Source organism: Periplaneta americana, chromosome 11, assembly GCF_040183065.1.
Source record: "Periplaneta americana isolate PAMFEO1 chromosome 11, P.americana_PAMFEO1_priV1, whole genome shotgun sequence".
Classification (NCBI taxonomy): Eukaryota; Metazoa; Arthropoda; class Insecta; order Blattodea; family Blattidae; genus Periplaneta; species Periplaneta americana.
In genome coordinates this window covers 10,458,298-10,470,486 of record NC_091127.1, presented here as the reverse complement: position 1 = coordinate 10,470,486, position 12,189 = coordinate 10,458,298, and the positions used below count along the sequence as shown (strand labels likewise).

At 34.7% G+C, this 12,189-nt stretch overlaps 2 protein-coding genes across 2 annotated transcripts in view; one reads left to right on the top strand and one right to left on the bottom strand.

The window, feature by feature from the left end:
* Window positions 1–227: 227 nt before the first annotated feature.
* Window positions 228–8,949, top strand: LOC138708786 (intraflagellar transport protein 20 homolog). The gene is made up of 3 exons (XM_069838963.1): window positions 228–385; window positions 3,913–4,067; window positions 4,176–8,949. The coding sequence occupies exons 1-3, from the start codon at window positions 262–264 to the stop codon at window positions 4,290–4,292; spliced, it is 396 nt and encodes a 131-aa protein (XP_069695064.1). The 5' UTR covers window positions 228–261; the 3' UTR covers window positions 4,293–8,949.
* LOC138708783 (probable protein phosphatase CG10417) overlaps window positions 7,884–12,189 on the bottom strand; it is a 42,565-nt gene continuing 38,259 nt past the window's right edge. The window contains exon 7 of the mRNA XM_069838961.1: window positions 7,884–10,456. Within this exon, the coding sequence (XP_069695062.1) occupies window positions 10,259–10,456 (198 nt within the window). The 3' untranslated portion in view covers window positions 7,884–10,258. The remainder of the gene's footprint in view (window positions 10,457–12,189) is intronic.

Here is a 12,189-nt window from a genome sequence, read left to right as displayed (position 1 = left end):
TATCGCTATACCTGCTCCCCAAACATCGCGATGCTGTGAGAGCACTCAGCACTGGTCCCATATAACGGCCGAAATTTCCAATGACATTATAAGATTATATAGTTACTTATTTCATGTGAAAATTCCTTCTCGAAAGAGAACCCAAACCAGTTCCCTTTCCGTAACAATGCTTACATTACCGTCTCTCTCCTTAATTCGAATCTGTGCACATTCTTGTCTTCGTTCTTGAAGGAGAAAAGTGGCTAACCTGTTTGTTGTAAAATGGCAGATGCTTTGGCAAAGTCGGGGTTATATTTCGACGAATTAAGCAAAATAAGAGTTCTCGAGCCTGAAGTAGCACAGGAAACAAATGAACTTAAAGAAGAATGTAGAGATTTTGTGGAAAGTAAATGTTTTAATGATATTGGATTGTTTAAGAATGCATAAAGAAAGTGTTCTCATCCCCTCACACATTTTAACTTTCATAATTTTTGTTAGTCATATGAGTGCCATTCTTATTTCAGTAACTACAATTAAAAATAATACATAAATTAAATCTTGGGTAAGTTAGCGCTGAGGTAGTTCACTTCCTACTCCGCTTATACCCCTTGAATATACGAATCTGTGACAGGTTAGGTTTGATTAGTTTAGGTTTTTGTTATGTCTTGCAGCATAACGATTAACTTACCATTGCTCGCTCCCTTATAAATGCAATGACTTCCACTTCTGAAATCGTCAGAACTACCTCAGCGTTAGTTTCACCCAAATGTTTTGCTTTGCACCCAAATAAAAGGAAAATCTTTTTCATGCTGCACACAATACAATTATTAATCCCGAATTAAGGTATCATAATGAGTTTATAAATTGTATGGTTTAGGTAGGTATGGGAGGATAATATAAAAATATATTTGAAGGAGGTGGGATATTATGGTAGAGACTGGATTTATCTTGCTCAGGATAGGGACTGATGGCAGGCTTGTGTGAGGGTGGCAATGAACCTCCAGGTTCCTTAAAAGCGATTTGTAAGTACTGTAAGTATGGTTTAGGTAGTTGTAATTCATAAATTTTGGAGTTTGGGAAAATCGGTGTGGATTTTATGGGCTATATATATATATATATATATATATATATATATATATATATATATATATATATATACATACATACACACAATTCTTCGCATTACACTGAACGCTGGATGATGTATGATGGCTTTTACTTTCATAGTTTTATGTTACCTGGCATAAAACAGCTCCTAATGTCATAAGTTTTGACAACTTTCATGGCGCAATAGTTAATCAAAGCATCATGTTTCCTACTTTTCTGCCATCCTCATTTCATTTTTATCATATTACCCCACAACCTGAAATGCAACTACAGTTTAGAAGGAAAGTATTTATTTATTAAACATTTACATTGCTCGACCCTTTGGTTTCTGTCTCAAGGCTCGACATGGATAGACTTAACTGGACGAAGTCCAGGGATAAAAGCTATAACATCTACAAAATGAAAATGAAGGACGAAATAGGGTCACTGCTTTTAGTCCTATGAATTTTCTCTTCTGAAGCCATGAGACCATCAGCTCTATTTTCTTTTCAAAGAATCAGTTTTGTGGATTATTTAAATCCGTTTAAGGTGTCATACCTGAATATTCAAATAACGCTATCGTCAAATTTCTGTGGTTTATTTCTATGTAGAATGTTCACCACAAGTGTCTTGGTAAGGATGGTTTAATGTATTTCATTTTCTGTTGTTACTATATTATTGGTAATGGTAAAGTGGAGTACCTGAAAAAATCTGCATCAGATTCAAAACTATCTTTGTTCACTGTGAATTGCATTCCTACCTACAGAAATATGAACTTGGGTGTTCAGCATTGAAAACAGGTTCAGTAGCTATTGGACTAGCAATGCAGTCAAGGGCTCAGCTAGGTTTTGAACCTGTGAGACTTGGAGGATGAAACTGCTCGATCATCGAAAACAGTTATTTCCTGAATAATAAGGCTAATGGGTTTATTTTTTATCAAGTGTAAAGTGAGATGTTATAAACGTGTTCAGCTTTGTTATTTCATAACACTTGTTAATTACATTAAAAATTCCTGTGTCGTAATGGAGTGTGATATAAATTTATGTTAGCCTACATAGCAGGAACAAAGACAGACTTAACAAATGAGAGACTTGGCTTTGATAGAAAGATCTGAAAACTTCTGGAAGAAATAGAAACTATCTACCAAGTTGGTTATCCAGAAATGTACAAAAAGCAGAGATTGAAAAAGTTATCAAGCTAAATCGAAATCAGACTTGGAATCCACAATGGATTTTTAAGAATGCAGTTATATTGTCAGACTCCAAAGTAGCTATTCTATCAATAGTCTCTAAACACACACCTTCATCTCAAACAGCAGAAATAACTAAAATGCTCTCTCAATTAATATCACTCAAGAAAAGAACTGTATTCCAATGGATACCATCCCATTGTGGAATCCTGGGAAACGAGAATGCGGATGCTTTACAAAGAAGGGCAGCACTGCTACTTACAGACCTATTACTAAATCTACGTATTACTCTGTGAAAAGATTTATTACTTAGACTTCAACAAACAAAATTTGATAACACAATTTCAAGTGAAAAAATGGAACTCTCTGCATCATAATCCACAGTTAATTCCCGATTTACCACGAAAATCGTCTGTAGCTGCATTTAGATTGGCAACAGGTCATGATTGTTTGGCCAAACACCTGTATAGAATTGGATTTTTTTTTTTTTAATCCAATGCCACCAGGTTGTCTTTTCGACATTTCTGGTCTTTTCTCCTGGCCGTGGCTTAGTTGTAACTCACTTCTGAGGTTGGGGCGCCTGGAAGGCGGAGTTACATTACCCCGATGATGTGATAGGATGATTATGATAATGTGGTGCTAGGAGAGGTCTTAAATCTAAACTTAACCTAAATTCCAGACCATGGACGAACACAGGAATAATCCCCTTTAAGGAAAAATTCCTGTGCTCTAACTGGGAATCGAACCCGGGACCTCATGAACTATAGCCAGAAGTTCTGACCACTAGACCATGAGGCTGGTCAGAATTTGAATATATCAGTCCCCTAATTGCCCATTGTGCAACTCAAACCAAGAAATGGATTCGGAACACCTCAAAATCTGTGCTTCAGTGGCTGGCAGTGATATCTTTGAAAAATATTGGAGTGCAAGAGGTCAAATAATTTTATTGTCAAACGCCTGGCATTAGAAAACAACAACAAATGAGATTTACTAAGTACTGGACTAGATTTCGATTTAGCTTGATAACTTTTTCAATCTCTGCTTTTTGTACATTTCTGGATAACCAACTTTGGTAGATAGTTTTATTTCTTCCAAAAGTTTTCAGATCTTTCTACCAAAGCTCCTCTCATTAGTGTTCAAGTCTGCAGAGAAGCAGGAAACTTGATTGGTGAAAAACAGGTCAGTTTTACTTGGAACCCTCTCATTCACGGACAGAATTTTTTTTTACACGGAAATGATATGGGGCTCCAAGCTGTACTTTTTTTCTGAACAAAACCCTGCTGAGAATTTTTATCACTCTTATAAACAATCATCATCCACAGAGCTAACGGCAAGTGTGGTTAACCACTCGACCAACAAGAACAGTATTTTAATCACAGTATATTTGCGTTTTTTTTAAATAGTAGAGGAATGCTGGAGTGTTTTGAGTTAGTACAAAGAGAAAAATGACAGGAAGATTTATTGTACATAGCTTACTGCCATAATGTGCTGTAGATATTACATGAAAGAATGGCATGTGACGACCAAAGAAATTTAAAACAATACAATTTATATTTATAGGGGTATGAAAATGTAATTTTGTCGAAATGTTCCGTACATACCATAACATTAGATAAGAATTGTAAATAACACTAAACTAGCCATTTCAATGTTTGCAGAGATTTCTGAATTCCAGAAGATTGCCGATGGTTTCATCCTCATGGTTGACACACTAGCCAAAGAGGTAGAAAAGGAAAAAATGAAGGCAATCGGAGCACGCAACCTTCTTAAGTCAGTTGCCAAGCAACGAGAAGCTGAAGAACAACAGCTTCAGGTAAGTAGCTCACATGAAAATAATTATTTCTTGTACTATTTTTAACACTTTTTTGAGTAATTTCCCCATCCACCAGATATAACAATATTTCACGATCTTCTGCTTCAGGCACTGATCATTGAAAAGTCTATGGAACTAGAAAGACTCAGAATTCAATACCAGTCACTGCAGAAAACGGAAATGGACCAACAGGAGCTGATTGAGCACTTGGTCCTGCACCGGTGATCACTAAATGCATAACAGAGAGAATATGAAGTAACGCACATAAAACATACAAGCATCTGTAACATTTGTCACTCAGTTTCTATATTAAGAGAAATACAAACAAGTTTCATGGCTTCTCGTCTCTTGATACAATACTGGCATTTACATTTCTAACTTGGTAGTAATATTAGAATGCTTGCTCAAAAATCTCGATGACTGATCACAAAGATTTAAGGGAAGTAATACAAAACATGTAACTACAAACATTATATTATGAATAAGACAACGATTGAAAAAAAAAATCTATTATCACAATATTGATATCATGGCCAGCTAACACATTAGGCACTCCTCTTGTATCTTATTTTAGTCCAATCCAGTAAAAGATAAGGCAGTTATACAAATACAACATGATTACTTTTGGTAATCCAATTAATAGACCAGTTTCAATCAGTAAAAGTCATTTTTGTATATTTTAATATAATTTGGTGAAGTAGTACCCATTATATTATTTGATTAAAACATTTGTGAACGAACTCTAAGGGAAGGAGGGGCATTACTGAACTATGATTATAAATTATTCTCTTTGTTCATGACTGTATGTAGCATTGTTGGTAAGACTGCAGTATAAATGGGTGTAAAACAAGGATGTAGTTATACTGTTTTCGCTATAAGAAAAATCCTAATGTAAACATAAGCATGTTGCTGTCATACCCGTCATTGGCTCCCAGTCGAAACACTCACATGGTGCAGGAAAATATAGTTCGTATTTGGAAACCACAATCTTGTATTATTTGAAAATAAAAAATTGAATTCTTGTTGTTAAATACGATGAAACATTTAACTTCACTCATATGTAAAACGTTATGTAAAAGAAAAGCTACTTTTATATTTTGTTATGTTATGTTAGCAACTCAAACCAAGAAATGGATTCGGAACACCTCAAAATCTGTGCTTCAGTGGCTAGTCATGATAATATCTTCGAAAAATATTGGAGTGCTAGAGGTCAAATGACTTTATTGTCAAACGCCTGGCATTAGAAAACAACAACAACATATTTTGTTATGTACTATGAACGCGGATGAATACCAACAGTAATACCGAGGTAGTCTGTTCTTGTAACGAGCTGGCGTCACTTGAGGTCATACGTAGTTTTTCACGTAAGCACGTGGTACTGAAGTATGGCTTTTGCATCCTCAACTGTCCATTGTGAAGAAATAAGACTTAAAAATAATTAATTGCAGTGATTATAAAATAAGTGTTTCCTAAGCAAACGAATTCATAGTAGTGAGGTTGAGCCTACTTGACGAGTAACGGGAAATGTTTAACATGAAACAGAATGTACAACAGTAGGTGGAAACACGTACTGAGAGTCTATGGCGCCATATTTTTAGAGGCTTTTGCCACAAGCCTCGCAGCTCGCACTGCACTCTCCATACTGGAATGATTGCAAACATGAACTTAATATATGGAAGGATCGGAGTGCAACCAAGTGTTATGATACATCATTATTACGAACTTACAGGCCTATTATTACTAGGAATAATAACTCAAATTTTTTTGGGTATACTAAACTCAAAAGCCTCTTAAGAGCTTCGCCACTGCAAGTAGATTGTATCTATCTGCGATGGAGATACAACATTGCACACAGTTTGAGGGGATACACAACATAAGCTGATTAACAGCTGTCATGTTAAGATATTCTTCTAAGACAAATCACAAAATTTAATTTTCTTGGATGAAATATTATTAAGCTGATGGTGATTGAGACAAAAAATATAAGTTGGGTAAATAACATTGCAGGGACAGTAAGTCAAAAAGTAATACACTTCAAAATCATATATATGGACGACTGAATATACATTGGCATACAATCTAATAGAAAATGAAACCTTTGGTAGATTGACAAAAGTCACACTAGTAAAATGAGGAAAAGATGTAGAGTTTCCAAAGAGAAAATAGCAATAGAATAATTTAGCATCTTACCAATGAAAGTATCTCTGACTGAGGTTCTGGCTGATATGTACATCTATTATCAGGCAGTACATCTCACTTGACGATATGTGTCAGAGAAAGAACAATTATTGTTTGTATACATCTGAAGTCTGATTAGTGTAATACAATATGTAGCCAGTCGGTGATGTTTGCAATGGAGGAGGAAAGGAACTGGCCATCCTACCTCATCTCCTGGCCTAGTTGCGTCATAAGTGGTGTCTTGTTGGTATTACTTGAGGGGTTCAGATCTGTCTCCCGATAGTTGACTAAACAACAACAACAACAAATGAAAGATCTATTCCACCTTGCACAGGATACAAGGAATTCAGAATTCTGAAATGAAATTAGGGCATGCACAATAAATCTGTACATTGCAGTTATCCAGAACCAAAAGACAGCCAAAATTAGGACAGGTACAATAAAACTGTAGTTGTAGTTCACCCAGAACTGAAATCGAGCTGGGCCCATGTCGTGAGAAGGGAACAGTAAGTCTGTGTGGTCAATGCTTATTAAATGAGTAGTAAAAATCCATCGAACTTGGCAATGTTTTGATCTTGGACACAAGAACATCATTTGCTATTAAACAGTAAATGAATAATCAATTAAATGAAGGAACGTCTTTCATCCCAACAGCCTAAACTGGGTAGTCGTCATGGTAACATGAACTGAGACTTGTATAGAGTTCTACTTAATGTATTTCCGTTTATGTGTTTTAGATAGTCAGTTCTTTACATAATTCCCGTCAATAATAAACAAAATATTTCTCACTGATAAACTGTTAAATTATTTTGATTAAATAAATAACGACTTGACTGTGTTAACATTTTAAATTATGACGTTATTTTGTCTGATTGACTAGTTTCGATGTTATTTCCAATCTTCTGATTTACAATAGTTTACGTAAATTGCGTAGAATTCAGATGATGGAAATAACATCGAAACTAGTCAATCAGGTAAAATAACATCATAATTTAAAATGTTAACACAGGCAAGTCATTATTTAATCTAAATAACTTGACAGTTCAGCAGTGATTATAAGTGTTGAGGAGTGTATTAAAGAATGAAAAATACTTCTGGTCTATCCAATTCAGTATTACCTGATATATCATGCACATTGTTATATTTAATGTATGTTATTTCTCTTGGGGATACAGAGTGAAGTCATAAGAGTTGTGCTTATGCAAGTTTCAGTCAGTGATATTCTCGAGGCTGCATAACCATTGAAACACTGTGTTGTTAAATTATTGATAAAATGTCGAACACCAGGTTCCATTCATTGTCCAAAGTGTGCTGTAACAAAACAACATTCGAAGATATGATTGTAAGAAAAATGTGTTGCAGTACTGAGTATCTAACCGTGGTTAAAAACAGAATTACAATGTAAAGTGTCAGCGGAAATGTGTCTCTGCATAATGCAATAACTGGTAAGGCAAACTTTCGCTGGGCTTAAAGCAAACAAGACTGGGAAAACCCAACTCACAGCAACCTCTGTAAGAATGTCATAAATTTGGGTTTGACTCTCTCTGTACATAGGTTCAAATCAGCATATAGATGCACAATAAAACAACCTGTATTTGTCACAGGAGGGGAAATCCTTCATAGTTCAAAACTCATGTATCTATTAAAATAAATTTTTATTGATCACCTACCTACAGCTTTATATAATATTGAGCTGTTACAATAATTTTTAAGTTTTGTATGAGTCTAAAGTAATTTTTAAATCTGAAGGAAAAATAAATTTGTCTGCAAAAGAGATGAGAATTGTAATATTTAATATAACTTACTTCGTGTACAACTGTACTACCCAAGAAAATTAAAGTTTGTTAAATATGTTGTTCCTTCATATTTTCTGTTGTGTGTGGAAGAGATGATACATTTGACTCTTCTCCTTACATTAAAATGTTAGTTGCCTGGTAGTACTGCAGGGATCCACATGTAAATTACTGTCAATGAAAATTGTTTTAATAATATAAACATATTTTACAATGTTTGTAATGAAATCAGGTGTTTTATCAACCCTTGTAACAAAATGCCTTGATGTTTACAGAAACTGAATGATATTAAATAAATGAGATCTATTCACCAAATGTGCGTCCTACTTTTATTTACCACTACATACATAATATACCATATTTACTTCCATTTAGAGCACATTCAAAGGTTCAGAATGTAGTAATTTATCATGCCGAGTTGCGCAATTAAAAGTATGATAATGGAAAAGCTTGGTCGTAGATTGTAAAAATTTTTTTCATCATAACCTCTGTTGTCGACTTTTTCTATTAAAAAGCTTCGAACCATGTTGTAGGTAAAATAGAATTTACTCTTGAAATGAACGTCTCTATCATAGAACGCATTTTACATGATGAACACTTGCAACTATGGAATTAGGAATGTGTATTTTGTTGAATTTAGGGTATATAAGGATTTAATATTTTTGGAGAGGGACATAGTTTGTAAAGTAACATAAAACTTCAATGTGCCATCAATTTGACTTCTTGTTTGACTGTTCCATTCAGAGAATTCTATCTCCTGTACAATTTTAACTGGTTTTCCTGTTTGAGCCCATTGGCTTATAAGAGTACCTCAATTTGAGCACATCAGTAACAAATTATATTTCACAATTTTATATAGTAAAGAAGAGAAAAATATTCCTTAATGTTCCTTGTTTATATTTTAGTTGCAACTTCTCAAAAATTAATTTCAAACGAAGTACGTTATTTGTAACCTATAATAGTACTACAAAAGATAATTTTGATAATTTCAAAGCTATCCCTCATCTGTTAAGGCACATTATTATTTTTGGACAAGTAAAATTTGTTTCTGAGCTTTATATGTAAATAAATATGGTATATAATTAAAAAGCAACTGTATTTCTTCGGCATGTAATTCAGACTTCTTACCCACTGGCCTTTTTATTTCCTTGTTTCATACACAAAGCTCAATGCACTTCAATTATAGAGATGAGTGCCTAATATGTATACATCAACAAATACAGGTAAGGCTCTTCAATTAGAGCTCAGTAACGTACGTGCAGTCCTTGCAACGAAAATGTTTTACTTTTCATTACTTTATCTTCTGAACCAGTTACCACAGGACACACTGGTTTGTGCTGCTGTTACTTTATACTACAATAATTTTACGAATTGAATGAGAAATTAATTTTCCGAGATCTTTCACAGTTCTGTGTTAAAGCTGGTATTGTTATAATCTCCCACCACCTTTTCTGTGCTCATTTCAATGAGGAATTCTCGTGGTACTAATTCATGACTTCTAAAGATAAACAAGTAATTTGAAGGTCAAATTTAGAGACAATATGAATGCCAAAATCGAGCACATCAAATTAATGATGCTCCAGTGCTTTTTTTGTGTGTGAGAAAATATATATTATATTTAAATGCTGATGAACATGGCTTACATACAACAAACATGACATATGAAAACAGTTAAAAATATTGGCACTTGAAAAGAGAAAAAATAAAGTATATTTCAACAAGGAGAAAAAAAATGAATGGAACACCAAACAAAACATATGCTCTTAAAAGTAAATATTTTGGAAAATAAACTGCCAGTAATATGGAAAATGTGTTAGACTTGGCTTCCCCCCAATAAACTGTTTCAAGAAACTCGTGCACAATCTGTCTACTTCCCACACAGCATTAAAAAGTGCAACATTTCTGTGTATAGACAAAGCTGCTTGCATCCATTCTTCAAATACAATTGAAGCAACCTCTAACTGTCTCAGAAGTGCGATACTGTTCATTATTATGTCCTTGTACATGCTATGGATCTCCAAGTGCTACTGCACTCAACATTACGCCTGTATAACATAATCAGGGTGTGCTTTGGTGTGACTCTTCGCTGTGGGCACATAAATTTTCTAGGTGCAAACACTGGTTTTTGTTGGATACATAAAGCATTCACCTTCTGATGGCTGCCCAACCAATTAATTTATATATACCTTGAACCTTGTGGACACTTGTAATGAATGTAAGTCACACACATGTTGAAGTTTCAGTTTCTTCTGTCTTGGGGCGTTTGGCAGTATCACTGGTTGGAGAACATGCACGTTTTAATGATTTGCTTTCATTTTGGTTTGCGAGTTCTGGTTGAAACTGGATGATCACTGCAGTCATGTTGTCGCATCCAGTTCCATCACCAAATGTGTCCGGTGCTAGGCAGTGATCAAACAGCTGCAAACATTGCATGACAAAAATTAGTAGACTATACTAGCTGGCACCTATGTATTTCAAAGAACTCTGAAATAAATTCTTACAATTGCATTTTAAACTATAAACTAAAATTGCACTTTCCATGAAATTATAAACTACATAAACTAAGAACTCCAAAAGGAAATAACATTTCAATGGATTTATTTATTTTATTTGGTTATTTTACGACGCTGTATCAACATCTAGGTTATTTAGCGTCTGAATGATATGTAGGTGATAATGCCGGTGAAATGAGTCCGGGGACCAGCACCGAAAGTTACCCAGCATTTGCTCGTATTGGGTTGAGGGAAAACCCCGGAAAAAACCCCAACCAGGTAACTTGCCCCGACCGGGATTCGAACCCGGGCCACCTGGTTTCGCGGCCAGACACGCTGACCGTTACTCCACAGGTGTGGACATTTCAATGGATACCTAGTCACTGTGGTATACCTGGAAACGAGAAAGTCGATAATATTGCAAAACAGGCAACATATTTGCAACCAAGACCTCTTCAAGTGATATCTCTATCCAGTGCTTTTGCTTCAGTAAAGTCTCATTTTACAAACCTATGGATCAACAATTGGCTCTCTTCTGACAAAGGAAAAATTTTACAGTCTGTACAAAAGAAACCAAATGACCTGGAAATGTACAAAAACTTGCCCAGACATGTTCAAACATTTTTAACAATGCTCTTAAAGTTCTAAATCAACTACATGAATGGAATACATCAAATTTGATGACACTCAATTTAAGCAAAAGTAACTACCAAATATTTTCACTCGGTAAAAAAGAAAGAGAATTCAATATCCTATACAATGGCCAACACCTTCCTAGGACTTATGAATCCAAATATCTTGGAGTTATTTTCGATAGTAAGTTAACATGGAGCAACCATTTGAAATACATTTCTGAAAAAGCTCGTAAAAGATTCTCCCTTCTAAAAAGACTAGCAGGAAAGAAATGGGGATGCTCTAGGAATACTTTGAACACTACATACAAAATGTTTATACAGCCAGTGCTGACATACTGCGGAGAAATTTTAATTACTTCACCTTTCATGGAATCAAAACAACTCCAATAGATTCTATGAGATTCCTCACTAATATTAACAGCATCAAAATGACAATAGAAGAAAAAGCACTGATTCAATATGAAAAACTTATCAGATTACCAGGTAACAATTGACATTCATACAGTCCTCTTTGTAGATTGAAAACTCAAAAAAGTTTCATATCCATTGTTCAAGAAATAAAACAAAAAATCAATATCCCGAATTTAAAAGAAAACTTACAAATTAAACCAAACCCTCTAACTCTATTAAATATAGAATATAATCTAAATTTAACAGAAGAAATACTGAAATCAGAAGTAAATACTGAAACATTGTCTTTAGAGACAATTAATATTAGGTACCCTCCACAAAACTGGCTTCATTTATACACCGACGGATCCTTGATCTCCAGAGAACAAGGTGCCGGTGCAGGTGTTACGTGCTGTCTCTTCTCACTTTATAGATCTCTTGGATATGGAACAACAAGTTTTGATGGTGAAATCATTGCAATAAGTGAATGTCTCAGGAGTCTTCTATGCCACATCAATAAATTTAGGAATGCAGTTATATTGTCAGACTCCAAAGCAGCTCTTCTATCAATCGTCTCTAAACACACACCTTCATCTCAAGCAGCAGAAATAACTAAAATGCTCTCTCAATTATT

What these genes read in the sequence shown, in the direction of transcription:
- LOC138708786 (XM_069838963.1), top strand. Translation starts at nt 262, where the DNA reads ATGGCAGATGCTTTGGCAAAGTCGGGGTTATATTTCGACGAATTAAGC. An exon ending in ATGTAGAGATTTTGTGGAAA is followed by an intron (nt 386 to 3,912) that starts GTAAATGTTTTA and finishes CAATGTTTGCAG; the next exon opens with AGATTTCTGAATTCCAGAAG. An exon ending in CTGAAGAACAACAGCTTCAG is followed by an intron (nt 4,068 to 4,175) that starts GTAAGTAGCTCA and finishes CTTCTGCTTCAG; the next exon opens with GCACTGATCATTGAAAAGTC.